The sequence below is a fragment of the Akebia trifoliata genome, chromosome 7, assembly GCF_017979445.1.
Source record: "Akebia trifoliata isolate Shusen 1 chromosome 7, ASM1797944v1, whole genome shotgun sequence".
In the NCBI taxonomy this organism is placed as follows: domain Eukaryota; kingdom Viridiplantae; phylum Streptophyta; class Magnoliopsida; order Ranunculales; family Lardizabalaceae; genus Akebia; species Akebia trifoliata.
The window spans coordinates 3,526,790-3,554,047 of NC_141381.1; the positions used below are offsets into that span (position 1 = coordinate 3,526,790).

At 34.9% G+C, this 27,258-nt stretch overlaps 1 protein-coding gene across 3 annotated transcripts in view; it reads right to left on the reverse strand.

Annotated features, from left to right (window-relative positions):
• Positions 1-716: 716 nt before the first annotated feature.
• Positions 717-27,258, reverse strand: part of LOC147398011 (phosphopantothenate--cysteine ligase 2-like) — a 30,581-nt gene continuing 4,039 nt past the window's right edge. For all 3 annotated transcript variants that reach the window (XM_086447122.1, XM_086447120.1, XM_086447121.1), the window contains 8 exons: positions 27,066-27,189; positions 26,934-26,978; positions 26,744-26,829; positions 4,798-4,850; positions 4,595-4,654; positions 3,268-3,369; positions 2,621-2,740; positions 717-1,202 (listed from right to left, as the gene is read on the reverse strand). In XM_086447122.1, coding sequence (XP_086303248.1) covers positions 942-1,202; positions 2,621-2,740; positions 3,268-3,369; positions 4,595-4,654; positions 4,798-4,850; positions 26,744-26,829; positions 26,934-26,978; positions 27,066-27,189 — 851 coding nt within the window. In that variant the 3' untranslated portion in view covers positions 717-941. The remainder of the gene's footprint in view (positions 1,203-2,620; positions 2,741-3,267; positions 3,370-4,594; positions 4,655-4,797; positions 4,851-26,743; positions 26,830-26,933; positions 26,979-27,065; positions 27,190-27,258) is intronic.

Here is a 27,258-nt window from a genome sequence, read left to right on the forward strand (position 1 = left end):
AAGGAACCCTTTGTGAATTGACTTTTCTAAATGCTTCTGACTATTGTGTGGAAAGTCTGAAACGCTTTAGGTAGAAGTAGAAAATATGAAATAGGATCTATGAAGGAAAGGAAACAAGGAACTTTGAAAAGTCGAGAAAGTGAAGTGAGATTAGAGAAGAGTGAATGTTGGCTCACATACTCACATTTCAATGTAAGCCCAATGTTATGTTATAAAGATTGAGACAAAGCATGGGAGAACTATCGTCCTATCTTATATTAGATTTTGATAGTTGGATTTCATGTTTTAACGATCAGGGTTATGTATTCTTTTTCAAAATAACATAATTTGACTCATTCTAGTCATTCGTCATGAGCCGTATCCCATACTTTGTTTAAATATATACAATTTACTTAGATTTTGTATATCAAATTAGATTTGATCTGACCCCATTGTTATTGATCAGATTTGAATTTTAACATTGTGAGATCCAAGCAAACCTGATCCAACAAGGGTCGAACATGATGCTTACCATATTTGTTTCGTGTCCGATCCAATCTTTATTAGATTGATCCCAGATCGAACAGATCAGTTGAATCATACTGTGTCCTCAATCAACATCATTCATTGGACATTAATCAATGACAAACAACAAACCTGTGAGATAAATTGAAGCTTCAGCACTCTGATTCGCATTTTTCATTTGCTAAACTCACATGCATGCTACTAGTACCAAATAACCACTGAGAACATCAATTTGCTTAATAGTATAGCTGGTGAAGTATTTTGGGTGGGAAGGGGGGATGTTCCCTTGCACGTATAATTTTTCGAGGATACAAGGTTGTTTTCCAAATCTTTATTAATTTATCTGTATAACACTTTCATCGAGGGTAAAAGGGCAGACTGCGATGAGAAATTAAAAGGCGTAATATGAAAATTTATCACTGTTGCATCCATATGGTTTATGCTATTTCACTTAGAATTCCTGCCGTGGTTTCCTTGATGTAAGCATTGTGTTTCTCTATAATGAGTTCAGTTAGCGGATTCTCTACGTCGCTGTCTATCCGATCCGTGTTTCTGCAAACCCTAATATTTCCATCAGATGTGACAACCGTAACTTCCTCTTTACGAGTCAAAAGCTCATTGGCGACCACTGCATGCATCTTGTACTTCCTTAGGGCCATATCAGCCTTCTTCAATAAAATATTTGAATCTGTCTCTAGCTGCCAAGTTGAAAAAGGAATATCAATCTTAATATTGCAAGAAAATATAAATCAATTGATGGAATGATCCCAACATCCAATATATAACTATTTTTGGACTATCGACTAGAAATCTAGGGTCAGTTGAACAAATCATGTTCCACCATTTCATTTTGTCCAAAGTGATGTCTTCTGTTATTGCAAGTGTCAACTAAACAGTAGCCAATTAATTTTACTATACGAAACAGTAAAAGAATGGGTGTATTATAAAGAAAAAGGCAAAAATGTGGCTTAGGTTGTCACCGCAGACTTCACTCTGTTTATAATGGGATTTCTTGTCATGTGGGATGCCTTATATTTGATAGACGACTATAGAGATTAATTGTGCACTACCATATGACTATAGAGATTAATTGTGCACTACCATATGCCTTCCTTCAGAAAAAATTGCATTTTCATGTCATCTTAACTTTAGAGAGATTCTATTGCAACACCAACTTTTGCTAACACCACCCTGATTCATATGTAAATCACCAAAGATTAACACAGATCTTGGTGTGGTAATAGCAAAAGTTGGCATGGCAATAGCAGCTCTCTAAATTTATCTAGTTTTTTTTTAACCCTTAAAAAAATCTAAGCTTAAAATCAATGAAAATGGTAGAAATTATAAGCACAGAACCTCCCAAATTCCAAAACACATCACTTACTTTTTGTGGCAAATATTTTTTAGTTCATGATACCTTAAATCTTACTTTTCTATGGTAAACTAAGGCACCTATCAAAACTAGAGAAATGATAAGAACCTATCATAACAAACAACATCAATCTAGTCTGTCCTCTTAATTTTTTTCCCCACATTCCTAAGTAACATATATCCTTGTTTTCCCTTATTATTGGTACTACAACAACTTTTATACTTCATTACCAGCATGGATGTGATTAAGGGCGGAGCCAGGATTTTTTCGTAATGGGGGGCAAATTATTTAGGTTTTTGGTTAGAAGTTGAAAAAAAGGACATATAGGTAATGTTCAAAGTCTGAGAGAAGGCCCAGTCAAGAGGCAATGTCATCTTCAAAAAATTGAGGGGCGGGGATTTGGAGGTGAGGGTATGGGGACAAATGGGGAGGGAGATGAGGGAATGGGGGTAAATGGGGCATGTAATTAGTTGAAAGTGCAACGGTATCTCAAAAGTTGGGGGTGGGGGCAAATAGGGAGGGAGGTTAGAGAGTGTGGGCAAGTGGGACAGTAATTAATTAAAAATGCAGGGTTTTCTCAAAGTTCTGTGGGGGCAATTGCCCCAACTGCATCCTTACTAGCTCCGCCCCTGGATGTGATTGGAACTCTAGAAGTTATCATAGCAAGCATTCCAATCTGTATTTACAAAACAATATGCCAGGCTACCAATAACATAAAGATAAAGAGGGACTAAGGTGTCTCACCTTGAAAGATATGCAGAAAGCCTTGGGAGCCCATTGTTTCCTTAGTACTGAGAGCATTTTTGGCACCTGCGTGAGTTGCATGTCCAGAGGACCGGAAGCTGACTGAATCTTGTGTTCGGCCTGCACAATCAATACAAGGTGGGACCACGCTTTTGAGTACAAGTATACTAAAACTCAAATGCACCATGAAGCATGGACTCCCATTGTAGACTTTTCCTAGGTAAACATAAATATGGATGGTGTATTTAGATGTACATTCATAAGTATGTATGGTGTGTATCTGTCAAGCTGATAGGGAAGGGCTTAGACCCATAGCTCAGTTGGTTTGACACACTGCAAAGCAACTTTGAGGTTGTAGGTTCAAGTCCAACTTACCCATCCAAAACAAAAAACAAATGCCCCATGAAGCGTGGGGCTCCCCATTGCAGATTTTTCGTAAATAGATACATAGAAATGTATGATAAATTTAGATGTGCATGTAAATGTATGAAAGTATGTATCTGTCAAGCTGATGGGGAAAACTTCTTATTTCATATTTAGGACCGCTGCAAAAGTCCAATGGAGGTATTCCTCTTCTTTTTTGGGATGAGTTGATGTACCATAACTGTTAGATGGGGTTAAATTGATAGACTAGAGACATTTCTTACCATGCTCTCCCAAGGAACATAGAAGTCGGAAACTGCAGCAGCAAGATAAAACATCCCATGTGACCCAAGACTCTTCATTGATATTGCCACCAACCGTAAAATCTGTTTATAACAAAAAAAACCAGTAATTTTGTGCGTTGAGAGTGGGAATTCACAGGTACCATAATCCAGACTTCTCAAAATTGTCTCAAAGTAATAAGTCCTTTTTTTAGAGGCAAGCAGGTTGTGCTTAGTGGTCAGTCGATAAAGATGGGATTTGAATCCATGTCGTTGGTATCAACACCCAGAGTCTTTATCAGCTTGCCAAGCTGGATCTCAAAGTATTAAGAAGCCCTGAGAATAGAAAACTAAAAATACAAGAAGAAATGAAAATTATTCTTCAGGGGTATAATTGATGTTCTACAAAATAAAAAGATAAAAGGGCAAATCAGGACAACAAATCCATTACGGTCTTCATGGACATTTGGTCCTAAGGAAGTCATGTAGGGAGTGCAATATTGTAGTATATGCATGTCCTAGTCATGAATCAATCCAAACAGTCCGACAGGTGGGACAACGCTTGGATGGAAGAATTTCCAAATGTCAAGAAAATCAGACAAGGCGGCTCTATAGAACGTTTAGGCTTGGCAATTTTCCTTAATAGTTCCCATTTTGCCAGTCTTCTGTGCAAACTTTTGTGAAGAATATAATATATTTTTGTAGAAACTGAAAGGTAGTATGTTGTTCAAAGAGTAATAATAATCATGTTTCCTCAAATCAAGTTTATTTCAAATTATATTTAAAGGATAGCCTTTGCACAAATAATGCACCTAACTCCTTTTCTTTCCCCAAATTTTCCTTACAGTTCCCATTTTGCCATTCTTCTATGCAAACTTTTGTGAAAAATATAATACATAATACGTAGACACTGAAAGGTAGTGTCATGTTTCCTCAAACCAAGCATATTTCAAACTATACTTTTAAAAATGGATCTTGTTTCTCCCTTTGGGTATTTCTTTCTTTCTTTTTATTTTTTTTAAATCTACCTTTTAACTATGTCCTTTTTCGTAAACAAAGTTTGAATAGAAGGGAAAAATTGGAACCAAAAAAGACTATTTCAGGAAAAAAGGAAAATTATTTTTGTAAAGGCAATTGAGTTGTAATATTTTCAGTACACTATCCTTGGTTCCAATAACTTTCCAAAAATTATAGCTTTTTGCGATTCTACCTTAAAAATAAAGTTGAGAAAATATATTTGACCCGAAGAAACAATGTCTGATGGAAAATCTAAAATTGCAACATTCAGACATTATATAACATGTTTTGCTACGTGCAGAACCCAGCTAACCTGAAGATACTCAAAGATTGTGGTAAAGGGAAGTTTCAGCAACAGGCCCTCTTGCACAGCCTGCAATAAAAGGAATCTTAATGCGTTCTCAATGTTGCATACAATTCCTCTTTATAAGGATTAAAAAAATCCCAAACTAGAAGTAGGTAAGGTCAGAAACCACAACAGCAGAAAAACATAATATGATTTTTGGTCATCCATACGGCATGATGATCTCTGATTGACTTCTTCACCACTTCAGAATGTGATTGGCGCACTGAAATGTCACATTGATTTATGTAAGAACCACTAATAATATATATTTTTTATATACGTAGAATAGAACCACTGACAAGTTATATAACGCAATTACATTTTTTGTTGATATAATCAAGGGGACCAACCCCTAAAAGTTCCAAAACAAAAAAGAGGGCTGAAGGGGGAAAAAGGAACAGTTCTCGCGCCAGTCTTCTGCATATGTAAATTTTGAGAAGGCAATCAACTGTTGCTAAAATAAAAACATTTTTTTGAATCTTGACGAAACCTTTGTGGCTAGCTCAAACAAGAACAAGCTAAAGTTCTTCCCCTGCACTCCCTCTCTTCTCCCTTTTCCATTCTTTTGTTTTCTCTTCCCTACTTTCCCTTTCCTTCCTAAACTCTAACCCTCTAAATAGAAAAAGATATTACAGAATCAACAAACAATCTCCCTTCACTAAGAATAAAAAATATTTTGATAAAGCAACTACAAACCATATCATAGCTGAGAATCTTCATTTTTTTTATCTTTCATGTAACCATTTTCACTTGGGAAACAATTAAACACTCTCAAACTTTGTTGAATATTTTCAAAATAAAATACAGATTTTGTGGTTTATTTTTTATTTTCTTTAGTTAGAAATTTGGTGATTTTTGTGTGTACAAGGTTTAGTCCAACATTACTCACAACTAAAAATGTGGGGTACCTTATAAGAATAAGTCAACATAGTTAGTTGTATTGTGTCACACCTTTAAGGCTTTGATCCCGTGCTTCGAGGTGTTGCTTTCATGTGAAAGGGTGATTGGGGGTTTAGGGCACTTTGCACTTCGCATGTACGCATCGTCGTAAGGAATTGGGGAGCCTTAAAGTTTTCGAGATTCGAAAGCATCCAACAGTTGTGGTCAATCCGTCACATGTGATGGATCGGGTACGATCTACATCACACGATCACATTAGTATCCGATCAGATACGATGAATCAAAATAGTACCTAGTCAAGCACAATCGGATGCGTTGGATCAAATTAGTACCTTATCAAGTGTGTTGGTTTGTGATTGGAACTCGATCAAGGACGATCGGATCCATTAGATCAAGTGGTTATCGATTGAAAGCGATTAGAACCATTAGATCACACAGATTCAACCAATAGTTATTGATTAAAAAGCATGAGACACATACATTCGATAGAGTGCAATCTCGATCGTTAGATCTGACATTAGACACAATCCAACGGCACCTGAACCAATAGACATTGAATCATAACTCTTGGTCAACAGACACATAAATGGCTATATAAAACCAACTAGAAATCAAATTTCTTTATTAAAAATTTATATGTTTTCTCCCTTTTCTAAACTTTAGTATTTGACATCTTTAGTTCCTAATTATTCTCGAGTGTTATAGATTAAATCGAATAGTACATAATACGATTTAATAACTTGAGTGTAGGCTTCTCTCTATCCTAAAAGCACTTGTTCTTTGACCTTTGTGTACTATGGTTCTAACCACCATCGTCACCAAAATCACTGACTTTTTAAAAAAATCGTGTTTAAATCATGATTTTAAAGACTGTCAATTAAATCATGACTTTTTGAAAAAGTCATAATTTAAACAAAAATCACAATTTAAATGCAATTTAATCTCGACTTTTTTTTAAAAATCGTGATTTAAATAGAAAAAACAATGAGCTTTTTCTGATTTGAACCTAGAAGTTCTTTTTCTTCCTTCATTAAATTTCTCCCAATTTTATATACACATTTTCCAACAGTTTTAGACAAATATTTAGTTCGATGGAGGCTTCGACATTTTTTTCTCTCCAAGTTATGAACCGATATTTATCTCACCTTGACCGCTTTGATAGACAACACTTCACTTGATGGCAACAAAAAGTGTTGTTGTTCATTACTACTTTGAACATTGTCCAAGTTCTAGAAGATGACCTAGAACCCATTCCCCTATGCTACTCCATAAGACAACACTGAACTAAGAGAGAGGCATAAGAAGCAAAAAACGAATGATTTTTTGTACAAAAACCATATTCTCGATGCATTCTCCAACTCGATTTACAATATCTACCGCACTTCCAAGTCAACCAAGGAACTGTGGAAAGCTCTGGAAAATAAGTACAAAATAAAAAATGCAAGTAACCAAAAATTTCTTATTAGTAATTATTTCGATTTTAAGATGACCAACGACAAACTGGTTCTATCACAATTACATAAACTTCAATTAATCGTTGAGGATCTTAAGACTGTCGGGATTGATCTTCCAGAAGATTTTCAAGTGGGGGCTATCATTTTAAAGTTTTCCCAATCCTGGAAAGGTTACAAGAAAAAGATGAAACATAAGGAGAAAAAATATACTTTGGAGTCTCTACAACGTCACTTTCGTATAGAAGAAGATGCCCGTAATAGGAAACATAAAGATGACCAAACAAAGAAAATCAAAATGAACATGATTGAGAGTGATGGTCATAGGTTAAAACCTAAGAAGACTGCCTCCTTCAAGAAGAAAGATGACAAGAACAAGAATAAGAAGAACAAGTGTTTCTACTATAATAAGCTAATGAAAATAAGATTATAGCACATGGTCATTAATGTGCAAAGTAAATAGAACTTCAACCTCATGGAGAAAAGTAAGTGTTAAGAATCGGACTCGTTTCTTAGGATCCTTGGTTCAAGACAAGTTTACTACAGTATCTTGACAAAACTCTAATTATTTATACTAAATGAAGGTTCAAACCCATAAGACACCTCTCATCTATGTACTAGTCTCTACGATGATGCCAATTTTATAATCGAATGTAATTATTTAATCGTTCTTTAGTTGTTAAGAATTATGGAAGCTTGATCCCTATTTAGGTACATAGGCAGCCACTTAAGTGGTACTGTTGTTTTACTAATATATATTTATTTTTCCAAATCTTATTTATATTTTGAAATAGTGGGGATTTGTTGAATATTTTCAAAATCAAATATAGGTTTTGTGGTTTATTGTTTGTTTTTCTTTAGTAGAAATTTGGGGATTTTTTTGTGTGCAAGGTTTAGTCCCACATTGTTCCCAAGTAAGAATGTGGGGTACCTTATAAGATGAAGTCGACATAGTTGTATTTGTCACACCTTTAAGACTTTGATTTGGAACTTCGAGATTCGAAAGCATCCAACAGTAGTGGTTGATCCGTCAAATGTAATAGATAGGATGCAATCTGCACCGCACGATTACACTAGTATTCGATTGGTTCTCGATCAAATACGACGGATCAAAATAATACTTGATCGAAAATGAATGGGTGCGTTGGATCAAATTAGTACCCGATCAAGATCAATCAGGTGTGTTGGTTCGTGATTAGTATCCGATCAAGGATGATCAGATCCATTAAATTAAGTATTGACAGATTGAACGCGATCAGAAGCATTAAATTACACAAATTCAACCAATAGGTGTTGATTAATAGGCATGAGATACATACCTTCAATAGGGTGCAATCTGGATCATTAGATCTGAGATCAGACACAATTCAACAGCTCCTGAACCAATAGACATTGAATAATGACTCTTGGTCATTAGAGACATAAATGACTATATAAAGCCAATCAGAAATCAGATTTCTTCACTGAAAATTTCTATATTCGCCTTTTTCTAAGCTCTAATACTTGTCAGCTTCAGTTCCTAATTATTCTCAAGTGTTCGAGATTAAATTGCAAAGTACATTGTAACACCCCAAATTTTTAATTCGTATCTCGAGGAAAAATAAATAGTGGAATTTTAAGAAAATCTTGAAAGTGGGACTTAGGGTAAAACTGTGCGACCTTGTTCTGATCATTTTTAATGGAATCTGACCTCACCATTAGATTTAAAATGATCGAAAAACATAGTTTAGCCTATAAGCACGCTCAAATGCGAGTCCGAATATAAAAGTTGCAAAATCCTCGATTACCGGGTCGGACCAGGCTAAAATAGTGACTTTTTGTTAGAACAATAATTTTTAAAATTCGATTATACCATTGGGTTCATAACGAAAAATTATTCAACATAGACTATTTATTTGTCATTTTTGGAGATCAGGAAGTCGAATTATCGCCAAAAACGAAAACGACATCAAGTTTAGGGGTCACGTCAGGCCAAAAATGTAAATTTTTGATGGAGACATAATTTGTAGAAATTGACTATACCATTAGATCCGGAACGAAAAATTAGACAAAATAGAGTATTCGTTTGTCAGATTTGGAGTCCGAATGATCAAGTTATCGACGATCCAAACAATTGACAAAATACCAATTTCGTCCCAACTTTTATATAAAAAAAAAAAAAAAAAAAAATTTTAATTTTTTTTAAACCCATCTTCCCCAACGCGTCATATGGCCGAGACATATAAAACGAAAAATTTGATTTTCCTCCGATTCTTCCACCTCAGATCTCTCACAAACGGCTCGCCGTCGACGATCGACGCAGAAGGGAGAAATGTCCGCAGCTACGTTCTCTACAAAACCCACCCAACCTTTCTTCGTTTCACTTTCTATTTCATCCGATATCGTCAAAAATCAGTCGTATTTGGATACGAAAATTTCGAAACTTTGACCTCGGATTTCGTCCGTTTCGGGGTCAAATCGCTTTCCGACGCAGAAGGGAGAAACGTCCGCAGCCTCATTCTTTACATAACCCAACCAAGTTCCTTCCGTTTTCTCGTCTTTTTCACCCCGTATAGTCAAAAATCAGCCGTATTTTTATACGGAGATTTTCGTAACTTCGACCTCGGTTTTCATCGATTTCGGGGTCAAACCACCTTTCGCCGTAGAAGGGAGAAGAGACGAACACGTCGAGATCTTCGAAACCACCAAGCCAGTTTCGAAAATCAGCCGCTTCGAAGTTCGGTCCATCTCGATTATCGCGCCAATCGCCTCGATTTTCGCGCACGTGCTTCGATCCTTTCGCCTAGACATTGTAAGGAACTCTCAATTTCTATTAGTAATCATAGATTGTGAAAATTGCATTTAGGATTTTATTGGAAAAATTTGAATGTATTTCCGAAATATAGAATTCTTTGTTTATTTCAAAATTCACGCCAGAAATTGCATGTTTGATATGTTTAATTGTATTTTTAACAAATTATACGTGGGTAGAGTATTTTAACGGGTTATTGCCATAAATTGGGTCTTGTGCACTGCTCGGACCCCGTTTTGATATGAAATTTGTATTTTTTTTTCAATATTATTGATAGAAATAAATTCTATAGTTGAAAAATGTGATTTAATATTCAATGAACTCATATTGAGTTGATGAATATCAGAAAATAGATATTTTATGAAGAGATTGAAAACTGTAAAAGTCGAAAAAAGGGAAAAAGGGTATGAAATGGTAAAATGTCAGAGTCACACCCGAGGGGTGATGTCTGCATTTTACGTTGTTGTGTTGTATGCAGGTTGGTGAACGGATATCCAGGGATAATGTTACTGGTTGCATGTTTATTTACTTTCTGTTAGCGCGAGGCGCTCTGTTATGTTATTTATTTTAGGCCGGGTGGCCACACTTGCATGGTAGGAAACTGGATATCTATTCTCAACCTTGTATTGTTAATTTCTCTTTTGTTTTCAAATGAAAATAATATATATATGTAGCTATTTTGTGAGTTGTTAAAGAGTTTGTGAATGCCTGAAGGGATAGTGCATCATATCATCCGGAGTGATGTACTATCCTGGGATGTACGGTAGGGACCACCAAACTCATACGTGGTATGGGACGCGTATGAGAGTGGAGTCACAACTGGAATCCGGGATATTCCTCTCTATCTTTACCAGTGAACTTGTAATGTAAAGGTGGTCGTATACGAATGGTTTGTATCTTTGGGAATCACATGTACGCCTGATAGGCATAGACGAAGATGATTAGTCAGTGATCACTAACAATCTATAGTAGTCGAACGTTCTGACACATCGAAAAGAGACCCATTGCTTACGGTCACGTCAAACGGCCAGCCTGAGCCGGATAAATGGTCAACCAAGCGTGGTAAGGGCAGCGACCGGCCACAAAATCAGGAACTAAAAGCCAGAAAGGAATTGTAACATCATGTCCCGACTGGGAGCGATCCAGTCGTGAATCCCAACTCTCTAATTCCAATACTCCACCATCGTGTATTATGTATCTGTTGCTTATTTTGATATATAAAATGAAATGCATGTTTATTGTTTCCATTTGATCAATTAGATTTGTATAAAAAGAGAATGTTATAGTGAGTACTGCTGATCGATGTAATGTGAGTTTTAAAATGTTTAGTTGCTCATCCCTGGCTATATGTACCAGTTAATCGTAGTTTTCTTCTGTAAAACTTTGTTTATTTTAAAATGATTCAGTATGTTTATTCGTTCATGTTAGGAGAGGTTATTGGCAGAAATTGTTGCTTCCTTACTGGGTAACCATTGTTACTCACCCTTTTCATCCTCCATTTTTTTTAGTTTCAGATCTGAAGCTTGGCGAAACAAGTGTAAAAAATGAATGAGGATCATCTGGTTGGTCAGATAGACAACTAGAGCCCGTCACCTGGTAAGTATTGGAGTTATACTCCATTTGTCTAGGAGTATTATAGATTTGTATTGAGCGTTAGGACTCTTGTTAGAGTGAGAAAAATTTGTATAATCCCGTAAATTTTCTTCTTCCGCACTCTGATAATTCGTACGTTATTAGACCTATATAGGCTTCTGCTAGTATTATATTTTGTATATGTATGGAGGATTGTATGTCATTTATCAGGTGCAGGTTGAACGCCTTGGAATGCTAACATAAACAGAGGAGACCATGCCGAAATTTCGAGGTGCTACATAATACCTCGAGATCTGACATGGGGATTTGTGTTAGTGTTCGGCGGGGCGTCACAGATGGTATCAGAGCATAGTATTAGATCCGTATGGAATACTGATCTGCTATGTTTTGAAGAGTTAGCTGATACCACAGATATTAGAGCGATAATCATAGAGTGTCACTAGGAATTCGGTATCCGAGCTCATTAGTAATTCCGTATTGGAATTATGAGTTCTTCCGTGTCTAGATGTTTATAGAGCCTTGTAAGCCTAAGATAGGATTCTAAGTTTATTCTTTAGTAATGGAAATGGAGTCCATTACTAAGTTCCAATCTATAATAGTAATTCATAGTTACGTAAGAGTAGCTTTGGCTTTATTATGATAAGTGTCTTAATACGAATGAACATAAGCTAGAGGAATAGACAAGGTAGAGGCCAAAACGCAACAGAGACAAGATAGGTTCTGGATCAGACATTTGACCTGATACCACAACTAATATCATTCATTGGATAGGTGGTTAAGTCTCATGACAAGTTTAGAGAAGAAATATGAATAATACAACTACCACCACCCCGAAACCAAATGGAAATAAGACAATTAGTATCTAATAAGAGATAAATAACTACGAAACTAGCAAATTCATAGGAAACATAATCATACTTGAAGAGTGAGATGATAGACATACCCACTTAATGGATAGAAGAATTTTATAAGAAACAACAACACATACTACTAAATCAGTTAAAAGAAAGAGTTGTAGTATGTTATGACTGTGGTAAATCGGGACATAAAGGAAAGCAAGGTTCGGGTTGATGTCAACCGATTAATGATGCGTGGCTCAGAAAGATGTTAGACAAATCAATTCAATGAATAATAAGGCCACCAGATTTCAATAAAGTTGATAATGTACTCGTGCCACCCCGAATAGACAAGACTACCAATTGGAAGCAAGAAATTGTATAAGACTTACCACAATTGGAAGGTTTACCACTAAATCCAAGAAATGAGGAAGTGTTGGACTTCCTCGCAAAAGGGAAATACTATTCCACCTTAAAGACCATTACCACAAGATCGTGCCTTTGAAGAATAAGAGAATTTCCTAGCCCAAAGGACAGGTAAATCCAAGGATGTGGTTGTAAAATTTTTAACGATTACGTCTATCAAGATTTGGGGACTTTTTCGATCTGATTGAGGCCAATAAGTGGATTTTGAAGATTTAAGAGATTTTGAGTGACATGTAATGCCGAAGAAATCAATGGGTGACGGTGATTACATTCTAGTTGGACGAGAATACTAATCATTAGTAACATTTTGAGGTGAATGTATTGGGAGATGGATTGTTTGAGTGGGTAAACTTCGAGAGGATATTTCTCGATAGATTTATATCCGAGATTGCTCGAGAAATCAAATACTAAGAGTTTTGAGATTAGTGTAGGGTAATCTATCAATTACAAAGACTAAGATATGATGAACATTAGGTTGTCACGATATGCGCCCGAGCTTATCCTGACAGATCTGTAGAAGGGCCGTAAATTCTTTAGAGGACTATAAACTTACCTAAGAGCTAGGAGGTCGATGATTGAGACTACCAATTATAGAGATACAGTCAATCGAGCTTAAAGGATAAAACAAGAGGAGATAGAGTTTCAGACCTCCAAGGGGCAAATGAGTTGACCTTAGATTTCTTTTCTTCCCAGATCAGATTCGGCTAAGAGGCCGATGTATTCGAGGTTAATCTTCCCCGGATTAGTGCATCCACAATATAGAACTCCTCCACTATCAAGTTGTAGAGTTCCCCAATCGCCGAGTTATAGAGCAGTTGGAGCTCCAATGATGCCAACAAGGCCAAAGGAATCAAGAAGGTAGGTTCAGAGCCTACAAACCCCAGTTTACCAACTACCTACTCCACAGAGATCTACGAAAACAAAATCATTGACATTGTTACGCATATGGTCAGGTGGAACATATTAGGAAATAATGCTCTCATCACAGTCGCGAGCAAGGATTGTGACCTAGGAGAAAGTACATGTCTCCGACGAAGTTTTGGAAAGTACGATCTCTAATTATAATGTTAGAAATTGAAATTATATTCAATACTGGTTCTTCTAGATCATATAATTCTGTGAAGAGTTTGCACACTTGCTAGAGCTAGAAACAACTGACACAGTTCAAGTAATGAAATTATTTATACCATTGGGAGGCCTTGCGAAAAAAGAATACGATTTTTGGAAGATCATTTAAGAACTTGCAAAATAGGTATTAGAATAATTGTAAAGTGTGAAAAGACAAGTGATGTTCAATTGGTACGCTAGTCTTTATCTCAATAGTCTAGTCAATTACTCGTATATTACGCTAGTAGATAAGTAGGTGTTTCTTGTATATCTTTCATGTCGAGAGCTACTTCCTCGAATATCAACACATGGAGTTGCTTATCTTTCCTTTCGATTGAAGATGGCTTAACTTTGGGAGGCCTAACGACTGAACTATTAGATAAAACAGTTCTTGCTTTACGACTTCTTGAATCGATTCTCCTCCTTTGAAAAGATAGATCATCTTTTTTCCTTTTATCTTTCTATCATCGGTGTCGGTTCTAACTCTTCTTTTGCCTTCTCCTTTCACGATCGCCTTCCAGTAGAAGAATTCGTTATTATCGTTCTCGTTATGTGATCAATGCCTTATACAGACAAGCACTCACTTCAAGACTTCGATCGTGGTTCCTTTTCACTCCTCGAAACGAAAGCGCTATAAGTAAAGATAATGATTTTATAGAAGCAGCGACTACCACCTGTCAGTGTCCACATCCATCCTAAAGAGATTTAGTAGAGTATAAGTTAGGAGGTGGGTCGATGTAAAATGTGAGAAAGAATAATCTTGTGACAATGTTGCATTAATGATGACTTAATGGAATTGTGAGAAAATAAATGTATGATTTATCCCCTCGAGTAAGATTTTAAATTATAAAGGTTATGACAGAGGTTTTGAAGAAATATCGCAATAAGTAGAAATGTAATATTGAATTGAATATAAGGATAGTGGTGTCTTACGGTAAGACTATGCATTGGGGAGTAATATTCATAATAATTATGAGTAAAACATAATAGACGATGTAATTGATGATAAAAGTAAAGATAAAGAATAAAGAAGATATGAAAGGATTGTGGTTGATAGACATTGGTGGGGAAGTGATACAATGTGAACTGATTGTTATCTTGTGGTTATACAAATAATGGATTAGTTGGAGTACAAGTTTGAATTAGAGTGATTAATTAATGAATGTGTTGGGTTGACGGAATATGGGAGACATAAGTCTACGAGTTATAAATCAGATTGGTTTGAGACTAACAATAGATGGTAATCGAAAATAAGCGTTGTCTCTTATTTATGTCGTGTTAGTGGAATCGCGACAAAGCTTAATAAGGAATGATTTCAATTTCGAGGACGAAATTTTTATTAAGGGGGGGAGAATGTAACACCCCAAATTTTTAATTCGTATCTTGAGGAAAAATAAATAGTGGAATTTTAAGAAAATCTTGAAAGTGGGACTTAGGGTAAAACTGTGCGACCTTGTTCTGATCATTTTTAATGGAATCTGACCTCACCATTAGATTTAAAATGATCGAAAAACATAGTTTAGCCTATAAGCACGCTCAAATGCGAGTCCGAATATAAAAGTTGCAAAATCCTCGATTACCGGGTCGGACCAGGCTAAAATAGTGACTTTTTGTTAGAACAATAATTTTTAAAATTCGATTATACCATTGGGTTCATAACGAAAAATTATTCAACATAGACTATTTATTTGTCATTTTTGGAGATCAGGAAGTCGAATTATCGCCAAAAACGAAAACGACATCAAGTTTAGGGGTCACGTCAGGCCAAAAATGTAAATTTTTGATGGAGACATAATTTGTAGAAATTGACTATACCATTAGATCCGGAACGAAAAATTAGACAAAATAGAGTATTCGTTTGTCAGATTTGGAGTCCGAATGATCAAGTTATCGACGATCCAAACAATTGACAAAATACCAATTTCGTCCCAACTTTTATATAAAAAAAAAAAAAAAAAAAAATTTTAATTTTTTTTTAAACCCATCTTCCCCAACGCGTCATATGGCCGAGACATATAAAACGAAAAATTTGATTTTTTTCCTCCGATTCTTCCACCTCAGATCTCTCACAAACGGCTCGCCGTCGACGATCGACGCAGAAGGGAGAAATGTCCGCAGCTACGTTCTCTACAAAACCCACCCAACCTTTCTTCGTTTCACTTTCTATTTCATCCGATATCGTCAAAAATCAGTCGTATTTGGATACGAAAATTTCGAAACTTTGACCTCGGATTTCGTCCGTTTCGGGGTCAAATCGCTTTCCGACGCAGAAGGGAGAAACGTCCGCAGCCTCATTCTTTACATAACCCAACCAAGTTCCTTCCGTTTTCTCGTCTTTTTCACCCCGTATAGTCAAAAATCAGCCGTATTTTTATACGGAGATTTTCGTAACTTCGACCTCGGTTTTCATCGATTTCGGGGTCAAACCACCTTTCGCCGTAGAAGGGAGAAGAGACGAACACGTCGAGATCTTCGAAACCACCAAGCCAGTTTCGAAAATCAGCCGCTTCGAAGTTCGGTCCATCTCGATTATCGCGCCAATCGCCTCGATTTTCGCGCACGTGCTTCGATCCTTTCGCCTAGACATTGTAAGGAACTCTCAATTTCTATTAGTAATCATAGATTGTGAAAATTGCATTTAGGATTTTATTGGAAAAATTTGAATGTATTTCCGAAATATAGAATTCTTTGTTTATTTCAAAATTCACGCCAGAAATTGCATGTTTGATATGTTTAATTGTATTTTTAACAAATTATACGTGGGTAGAGTATTTTAACGGGTTATTGCCATAAATTGGGTCTTGTGCACTGCTCGGACCCCGTTTTGATATGAAATTTGTATTTTTTTTTCAATATTATTGATAGAAATAAATTCTATAGTTGAAAAATGTGATTTAATATTCAATGAACTCATATTGAGTTGATGAATATCAGAAAATAGATATTTTATGAAGAGATTGAAAACTGTAAAAGTCGAAAAAAGGGAAAAAGGGTATGAAATGGTAAAATGTCAGAGTCACACCCGAGGGGTGATGTCTGCATTTTACGTTGTTGTGTTGTATGCAGGTTGGTGAACGGATATCCAGGGATAATGTTACTGGTTGCATGTTTATTTACTTTCTGTTAGCGCGAGGCGCTCTGTTATGTTATTTATTTTAGGCCGGGTGGCCACACTTGCATGGTAGGAAACTGGATATCTATTCTCAACCTTGTATTGTTAATTTCTCTTTTGTTTTCAAATGAAAATAATATATATATGTAGCTATTTTGTGAGTTGTTAAAGAGTTTGTGAATGCCTGAAGGGATAGTGCATCATATCATCCGGAGTGATGTACTATCCTGGGATGTACGGTAGGGACCACCAAACTCATACGTGGTATGGGACGCGTATGAGAGTGGAGTCACAACTGGAATCCGGGATATTCCTCTCTATCTTTACCAGTGAACTTGTAATGTAAAGGTGGTCGTATACGAATGGTTTGTATCTTTGGGAATCACATGTACGCCTGATAGGCATAGACGAAGATGATTAGTCAGTGATCACTAACAATCTATAGTAGTCGAACGTTCTGACACATCGAAAAGAGACCCATTGCTTACGGTCACGTCAAACGGCCAGCCTGAGCCGGATAAATGGTCAACCAAGCGTGGTAAGGGCAGCGACCGGCCACAAAAATCAGGAACTAAAAGCCAGAAAGGAATTGTAACATCATGTCCCGACTGGGAGCGATCCAGTCGTGAATCCCAACTCTCTAATTCCAATACTCCACCATCGTGTATTATGTATCTGTTGCTTATTTTGATATATAAAATGAAATGCATGTTTATTGTTTCCATTTGATCAATTAGATTTGTATAAAAAGAGAATGTTATAGTGAGTACTGCTGATCGATGTAATGTGAGTTTTAAAATGTTTAGTTGCTCATCCCTGGCTATATGTACCAGTTAATCGTAGTTTTCTTCTGTAAAACTTTGTTTATTTTAAAATGATTCAGTATGTTTATTCGTTCATGTTAGGAGAGGTTATTGGCAGAAATTGTTGCTTCCTTACTGGGTAACCATTGTTACTCACCCTTTCATCCTCCATTTTTTTTAGTTTCAGATCTGAAGCTTGGCGAAACAAGTGTAAAAAAATGAATGAGGATCATCTGGTTGGTCAGATAGACAACTAGAGCCCGTCACCTGGTAAGTATTGGAGTTATACTCCATTTGTCTAGGAGTATTATAGATTTGTATTGAGCGTTAGGACTCTTGTTAGAGTGAGAAAAATTTGTATAATCCCGTAAATTTTCTTCTTCCGCACTCTGATAATTCGTACGTTATTAGACCTATATAGGCTTCTGCTAGTATTATATTTTGTATATGTATGGAGGATTGTATGTCATTTATCAGGTGCAGGTTGAACGCCTTGGAATGCTAACATAAACAGAGGAGACCATGCCGAAATTTCGAGGTGCTACATAATACCTCGAGATCTGACATGGGGATTTGTGTTAGTGTTCGGCGGGGCGTCACATACATAATCCAATTTAATAACTTAAGTGTAGACTTCTCTGTATCCTGAAGACACCTATTCTTTGACCATTTGTGTATTGTGATTTTAACCATTAGGAGAGAATATTTGTCTAAAAGAGGTTAAATATGATTCAAGCCTAGAAGTTCTTTTTCTTCCTTCATCGAATTTCTCCAAGTTTTATATACACATTTTCCAACAAACTTTAGCATAGTACTTCCACACCCCCTCTCAATAATCATAGGGTCTAGTTTTAATAACACCACTCTTGCACTCAAAACCTTCAACAAGGTAGTGTTAGGACATCTTATCGGGAAATTCCTCCATCAACTTTATTATCCCATATTATAACCCAACAATTCTTAAAGAATATATATATATAGAGAGAGAGAGAGAGAGAGAAAAGCAACTCTTCAAGAATCTCCTCCTTTTTAAAGGGTTTCACCAAACTAAACTCCAAAGAAATACAATAGAAATGTAAACCATATCACTTGGGTCTAAAGACTGCAGACACTGCAAAAGGAATAAAGAAATGTTGACTATCTTGGATCCTATCTTCTTCAATCGAAGTGCACTCCCAGCTTAAATATTGAAATACAATTGAAGCTTCTTTAACATAACCAATCAAAGAAAAAGAGCTTTCTCTCCCCTCCCCCCCCCCCCCCCCTCCCTTTTCAAGCACCTAATCATTGATGTTTGCACCAACTTATTTCCTCTCAATGTGCTCACTTCAAAAACTCCTCTTTCACTTCTATTCCCATTTATTCTCTAAGCTAACTGATTTTACTCAATCAATGTGTGCATCTATTCAAGAATTAGAATCATTTTTAATTGGGAAAATTATTAAAAAATCAGATTTTAAAAAAATTATAAATAGGAACCTTTTTCGACCCTTAAAGGGGCGAAAATGTGTTTTAAAAAAAATTAAGTAAAAAAAAAATCGGATTCTCGACCCTTTTAAGGGTCGAATATGTGCAAGAGGAGAGAGACAATATGAAAGAGAAATTTTCAGCCCTTAAAAGAGCCAAAAATATTTCTCTCCTACTTTCACATCTTTTCCCTCCATTTTCCCTCGATTTCATTCTTTTTCCACCAACAGAACAATTTTTTTTTCTTCTTCGCTTCCATTCACTAGTTGTTTATTTTCAACTGAGGTAAAAAAAATTACTTACATTTACATTTGCTTAAATTTACATTGATCTTGATCATATGATCTTAATCTTAAGATCATGATCATGATCAAGATCGTGATCGTGAAATCTTGATCTTAATCAAGGTGATCATGATCAAAATCGTGATCAATGATTGTAATCGTGATGAAAATCGTGATCGTGATCCGCATCATAGGATAATCATGATCACGTTGATTAAGATCAAGATCATGATACCAGGTGGTAAACATAAAATTACGATTTAATAAACGGTTTCTTTTTAAATGGTCCTTAAAGACTAGTTTCACCATTTTTTGGTGTGAAATACCCAATCTACCATTTTTAAATAAAATATGGTGAATTTAACACTAAGTTAAAAAGTGGTGAACTTGATACTAAGTTAAAAACTGGGTGAACTCACCACTTGCGGTATTCAATGAATTCATGAGTTATACACGGTCTCACCCTAATACAACTATTAGAAAATAATCATTTGATTTTTTTAAGCCGACTTCATTAGAAGATTAAACTATTCTTTAATGGTCAAATAATTCAAATCTAAACTTCATTACGTGGCAAATATTTTGAAATCTAAACTTAATCACGTGACAAACTTAATTTCGTTACAAACTTAATTACGTGGCAAATATTTCGAATCTAAACTTAATCATATGACAAATAAACAATAAATCTTAATCTATAACATTATAAATGACTAATAGCGACAGTGCTTGTCTCGACTAGAATCACATTTTAATAACTTTCGAGCAAATTTTTTAAACACATTTCCTAAATTATATTTAGGTAAAACAATACCTAATTCTTCAGTAGATGAAGGTTGAGATGACTGAAGATGTGGAGCCTGTGGAGTCTGTGGGTATTGCATCTGATATTCACATGCAGGTTGACATGACTGAAGATGTGGAGCCTCTGGAGTCTGTGAGTATTGTTTATGATATGGCTCTAAAGGAGAAAATGATGAGTGCATGTCATAAGGGAGACCCAACAAAGATGAAAACTAACCTGTCCCAATATTTGCATGCATCATTTTCTCATCCTGATCAACATGTACTGGAAGATAATCACCCTGATTAATCTATGTGTAATTTTCAATCTCATCATCCTGCTACTCTCGAGACTCCTCATCCTGCTGCTCCCCAGACTCCTCATCTTCATAGTCATCATCATCCTCAGACTCAAGCACAGGCTCACATCAACGTTGTGAAACTGTATAGACTGGGTGCCAATCTAGGTATCTAAAGAGGCAAAGGCAATAGCAATGTCAAGATCGAGACAACAACTTCCAACTTATTTGTGAATCGTCCTTGGACATCCATCTCATGGATCTACGAAGTCAGAGAATTAAGTACACAGGGTTGAAAAATAATACATTATGTTAGATATAAATTTTTATTAAAAAAAATTAAATTATTAAAATAAATGTTATAATTTACCACGTTATAACATGTCTCTGTATAATATGTATAAGTCATCCGCATGATAACGAAGCATATATCGCGGCTCAATAAAATGCAACGCCAGATTATGCATCCGAGAACAACCATACCATCTCCAAAATTCCTCGAATGGCCATAATCAACTAAATATTTTTAAAATCATCATTTAAGTCTTAACATAATTGACATAACTGAACTTCACTTTTTAAAATTACCTGAAAGTTCTAAAATAATTGGCCATGTACGTGAAATCTAATAAATCTTTCTTCCCAATCTATCATTACTGTAATATTTATCGTTCCCCTCATTCCCACTGTTGGACAAGACCTGGAATAAGCTGTTGTAAACCGAATTGTCACATACATCTATCCACGGGATGATACAATATAATGTGTAAAAATATTACACAAGATCGGTGCAGGTTTAGATTACGAGTTGAACATATAATCTTCATATCTCCATCTACAATATGAAGATATAGGGTCCATACAACCTAAAATATATATATATATATATATATATATATATCATACTAACAATTTAATTAAACATATAAATTAAAAATGTTTATATTTACCATAAAGGGAAGAAAATTCAACTCGGTCCGATATGATAATACACTATAATACGGATCACCAATATATGTCCTATTATACATCATCCATCTACACGCTCGAGGAAATGAAAGATCGTCACTTGTAAGTATAGGCCTACGTACTGGTAATCATTCATGTGCCCATACTTGTAATAACGATTTATATCTCATACGTCTTGATGGTCGCTTCCTCTCGTTCATTATAAATTTGCTAAGAGAATAATATAAAAATGCAAGAACGGTAGCACCCTAAGCATAACATGACGTAACAGATAGATCCCTAAATAAATGAAGTAAACTACTATCGACAATATTACTCGATGCATTTGGAAATAGTGACTTTACATAATACCAAGAAATATCCACGAGTATAATTATTTGCCTAATATAAAGTAAAATATTAATAAATAATATAAACTTATATGTATAAATTTTAATTTAATATTTTTATAATAATAAAAAAATTAAATTTTATCTCATTTATAAACATATCTCTATTTGACAATCTCCCAAATGAATCACTTAGCCATGTAAGGCTAATAGAATTGTAAGAACTTCCATCAGTAGGTAGTAAATTTTCAAGACACTCATAGATAAGATTGGGATACTCCTCTCTCGTTGTACGTGACACAACAACAGAGTACCAATCGATTTTCAATCCCAAACAATAGAAAGTGTCCTCCAATGTGATGGTCATCTCTCCAAATAGAAGATGACATATGCAAGTCTGTGACCAAAATCTCTCAGCTAATGCATATCAAAGACATAAATCATTATGCAACCACTGGATGCGCTGGTAATGCTCAAAACCAGTAATAGCAACAAGGGCCTCTCGTTGACCTCTAATATCCTAATCTCTAAAAAATTGCGCATAATATCGCAATTGTAAATGGTACTCGTAATCAATCTGCATAGTTATAAAATTAATTATATAATTGTAACCTATCTGCATTATTAATTTAAATAAAAATTATAACCTATCCCATAAATCACTCAATATATGACCCTGCCGATCGGTTAAAACATCTATAGTCAGACTTCCAAGAATATGTCAATTATTAACTGTCATCTATTACAATAAAAAAATTTTATATAAGTATAATATTTAAATACTAATTAACTTTGCTGATCGATTATGACAACACGATTATGATCGTGATCGTAATCAACGTGATCGTGATTGTCCTACGATACAGATCACGATCTTGATTACGATCAAGATCTTGAACGTAATCATGATCACATTGATTAAGATCATGATCTTCATCACGATCATGATCATGATTACGATCACGATCTTGCTCACGTTGATTAAGATCATGATCTTGATCTTGATCTTAATATATTAATCTTGATCATGATCAAGATCGTGATCGTGATTGTGATCAAGATCGTAATCATGATCATGATCATGATCATAATGCAGATCGTGACCGTGATCATGATCTTGATCAAGATAGTAATCATGATCGTGATTGTGATCCACATCATAGGACGATCTTGATCACGTTGATTAAGATCACGATCGTGATCATGATCTGTATCGTAGGACAATCATGATCACGTTGATTAAGATCACGATCTTGATCATGATTATGATCTCACGATCATAATTATGATTGTGTTGTTATAATCGATCAACAAAGTTAATAAGTAAAATAAGTATTTAAATATTGTATTTATATAAAAATAATTTATTGTAATAAATGACAACTAATGATGGACGTATTCATGGAGGTCCAACTACAAATGTTTTAACCGATTGATAGGATCATATATCGAGTGATATATAGATGGAAAAAATTAGAATTTGTACTTAAAAATTAATAATATAGATAGATTACAATTATATAATTATTTAATAATTAATTTTATAACTATGCAAATTGATTACGAGTACCATTTATGATTGTGATATCATGTGTAATTTTTTAAGGATTGGGATATTAGTGCTCAACGAAATACCTTTTTTGCTATTGCTGGTTTTGAGCATTATCAAGGCATTTGGTGACTACATCATAATACATACATTTGCTATTCATTAGCTAAGAAATTTTGGTTACAGACTTGTATGCTTTACTTTCCACTTGGAGAGATGACCATCACATTAGAGAACACTTTCTATTATTTAGGATTGAAGATTGATGGGTATCCTGTTGTTATATAACGTACAACGAGAGAAGAGTATCCCAATCTTATCTATAAGTGCCTTGGAAGTCTACCTCCTGCTGATGGAAACTCTTCTTACAAATCTATTAGCCTTACATGACTACGTGATACATTTAGGAGATTGTCAAATAGAGATATGTCTACAAATGAGGTAAATTTTAATTTTTTTATTATAATAAAATATTAAATTAAAATTTATATTATTTATTAATATTTTACTTTATATTAGGTAAATAATTATACTCGTGGATATCTATTGGCACTATGTAAAGTCACACTATTTTTAAATGCATCGAATAATACTACCGATAGTAGTCTACTTCATTTATTTAGGGATCTATTTATTACGTTATGTTATGTTTGGGGTGTCCCCGTTCTTCTATCTTTATATTATTCTCTTAGCAAATTTGTAAGGAACTAGAGGAAACGACCATCGAGACCTATGAGATATACATCGTTATTACAAATATGGTCATACGAACGATTACCAATAAGTAGGCCCATACTTACGAGTGACGATCTTTCAATCCCTCAAACGTATAGATTGATAACGCATAATAAGACATATTAATGATCCGCATCATAATGTATTATCATATCGAACTGAGTTGGATTTTTTTCTTCCTATGGTAAATATAAACATTTTTAATTTATATGATAAATTAAATTGTTATTATGATATTTCTTTTTTATTATTATTATTTTTTTAGGTTGTATGAACCCCATTTCTTCATATTGTAGATGGAGATATAGAGATTATACATACAATCTCGTAATCTAAGCCTGCACCGATCTTGTGTAATATTTTTACACATTGTATTGTATCATCCCGCGGATAGATGTATGTGATAATTCGATTTATAGCAATTTATCCTGGATCCTGTCCAATAGTGGGCTACAATAGGGAGGAGGGGAACAATAAATACTATAGTAATAATAGATTGGGAAAAAAGATTTATTAAATTTCGCGTACATGGTCAATTATGTCAAAACTTACAAGGTAATTTTAAAAAATGAGTTCAATTATGTCAATTATGTTAATTATGTTAAAACTAGCATAGTAATTTTAAAAATATTTAGCTGATTGGTCATCCGAAGAATTTCGGAGATGGTATGATTGCCTTCAGATGCATAATCCAACGCTGCATTTTCTTAAGCCACGATATATGTCTCGTGATTATGCGGATGACTTGTACGCATTATAGAGAGACAGATGTTATAACGTGGTAAGTTATAACATTTATTTTAATAAAAATTTGTATCTAACATAATGTATTATTTTTTAGGTTGGTGTTCTTAATTCTGACTTCACAGATCTGTGACATGGATGTCTATGGACGAATCATAAATCCGTTGGAAGCTGTTGCCTCAACCCTAACATTATTACCGTTTTTGCCTCTTTAAATACCTAGACTAGGTGAGCCAGTCTATACAATTTCACAATGTCGACGTCGTCTACCTGAGGATGAGGATGATGATGACGATGAAGATGAGGAGGAGGGTGGTGATGAAAAGTCTGGAGAGTAGCAAGATGAGGAGTCTCGAAGGCAGCAGGAGGATGTGACTAAATATTACACGCAGATCAGTCTGGGTGATTATCTTTCAGTACACTTCGATCAGGACGAGGAAATGATGCGAGCAAATTTCGGAACAGGTTATTTTTCATCTTTGTTAGGTCTCCCTTATGACATGCACTCGCCATTTTTTCTTTTAGAGTCATATCATACACAATACTCACAGACTCCAGAAAGTCCACATCCACAGTCATCTTAGCCTACACGTGAATATTAGATGCAATACCTACAGACTCCACAAAGTCCACAGGCTCCACATCTTCAATCATCTCAGTCCCATCTACTGAAGAATTAGGTATTGTTTTACCTAGACGTAATCCATGAAAAAACGTGCCTAAAAAATCTGCTCAAGAGTTATTAAAAGGTAATTATAGTCGAGGCAAGTACTATCGTTATTAGTTATTTATTATATTATACAATATGATTTATTGTTTGTTTGCAACGTGATTAAGTTTAGATTCGAAATATTTGCCACGTAATTAAGTTTGTCACATATTTAAGTTTGTCACATATTAAGTTTAGATTTCAAAATATTTGCCACGAAATTAAGTTTAGATTCGAATTATTTGACTCTTAAAGAATAGTTTAGTCTTCTAATGAAATCGATTTAAAAATTAAATGATTATTTTCTAATAGTTGTATTAGGGTGAGACCATATATAACCCATGAATTCATTGAATACACTAAGTAGTGAGTTCACTAGTTTTTAACTTAATATTGAGTTCACCACTTTTTACCTTAGTGTTGAGTTCACCACATTTTATTTAAAAATGGTAGATTGGGTATTTCACACTAAAAAATGGTGAAACTGGTTTTCAGGGACCATTTAGAAAGAAACCATTTACTAAATCGTAACTTTATGTTTGCCACGTGATATTTGATCGTGATCATGATTGTCCTACGATGCGGATCACGATCACAATTATGATCATGATCACGATCACGATCACGATCACGTTGATTAAGATCTTATAATCAAGATCTTAAGATCAAACTAAATTTAAGTAAATGTAAATGTAAGTAAATTTTTTTTTATTTTATTAGTTGAAAACCGAAAATCAGTAAATAGAAGCAAAGAAGAAGAAGAAATTGTTCTGTCAGTGGAAGACAAATGAAACCAAGGGAAAGCAAAGGGAAAAGAGGTGAAAGTAGGAGAGAAATTTTCAACCCTTAAAAAGCCAAAAATCCGATTTTTTTTTTTTTACTTATATATTTTTTTAAACAAATTTCCGGCCCTTTAATGGCCGAAAAAGATTCGTACTTATAATTTTTAAAAAAATTGATATTTTTTAGGAATTTTTTTTTTTTAATAATTTCCCCTTTACAAAAAAAAACAAAACAAAAAGCAAAAAATATCAAGGAATTGAATTCTTAGCATGGATGGTCCAAGCCTAGGTCTCGAGCATTTTGAGAAAGTTTTATTCAAATTATGAAAGTCTATTCTAAGGGTGCAATGCACATGGTAAATCCTGAAGGGACCACAAATTTTGAGTCCTTTAGGAAACATTATTTTCCCCTAAAGAACTATCAAGTGGTCAACATAAACAACAAACCTTGAACAGCCGATTCCCCAATAAGCTCCAAACACTCAAGGAATGAATCCTCAGGAAGAGATCTACAATAAGGCTGGCAGGTTCCCCTGTACAAAGAAGCCTTACATTGTTAATAAGATCATGGAAAAAATATGTAAATAATATTCCTTAAAATCAATTTATTAAAAAATGCTTTAAATGGAAAATTCACCGTCGATGGAGAAAGATAACTGCATATCCGGCCTTCACAAAATACCTGCAATATTATCCGTCAGTCCATCTTGCGGAGATCGGTTTGCATTATCCCCACTATAACATCTTTTGATAAGGTGTAAGAACATACTCTGCAGATGTCGCTCCTCGATGGCCTGAACTGAAATTATCAATGTAACGAACGCAACGCTGCTCCAAAGGAACTGTGGTCCCTCCAGAAGTCACACATACAAACCTTCTGGGTCTTCCATTTCCTGTAAATAAGTCTCAAAACCAAGATCCATGCCAGACTAATCCATATTAAAGATCATACATTGAACGCA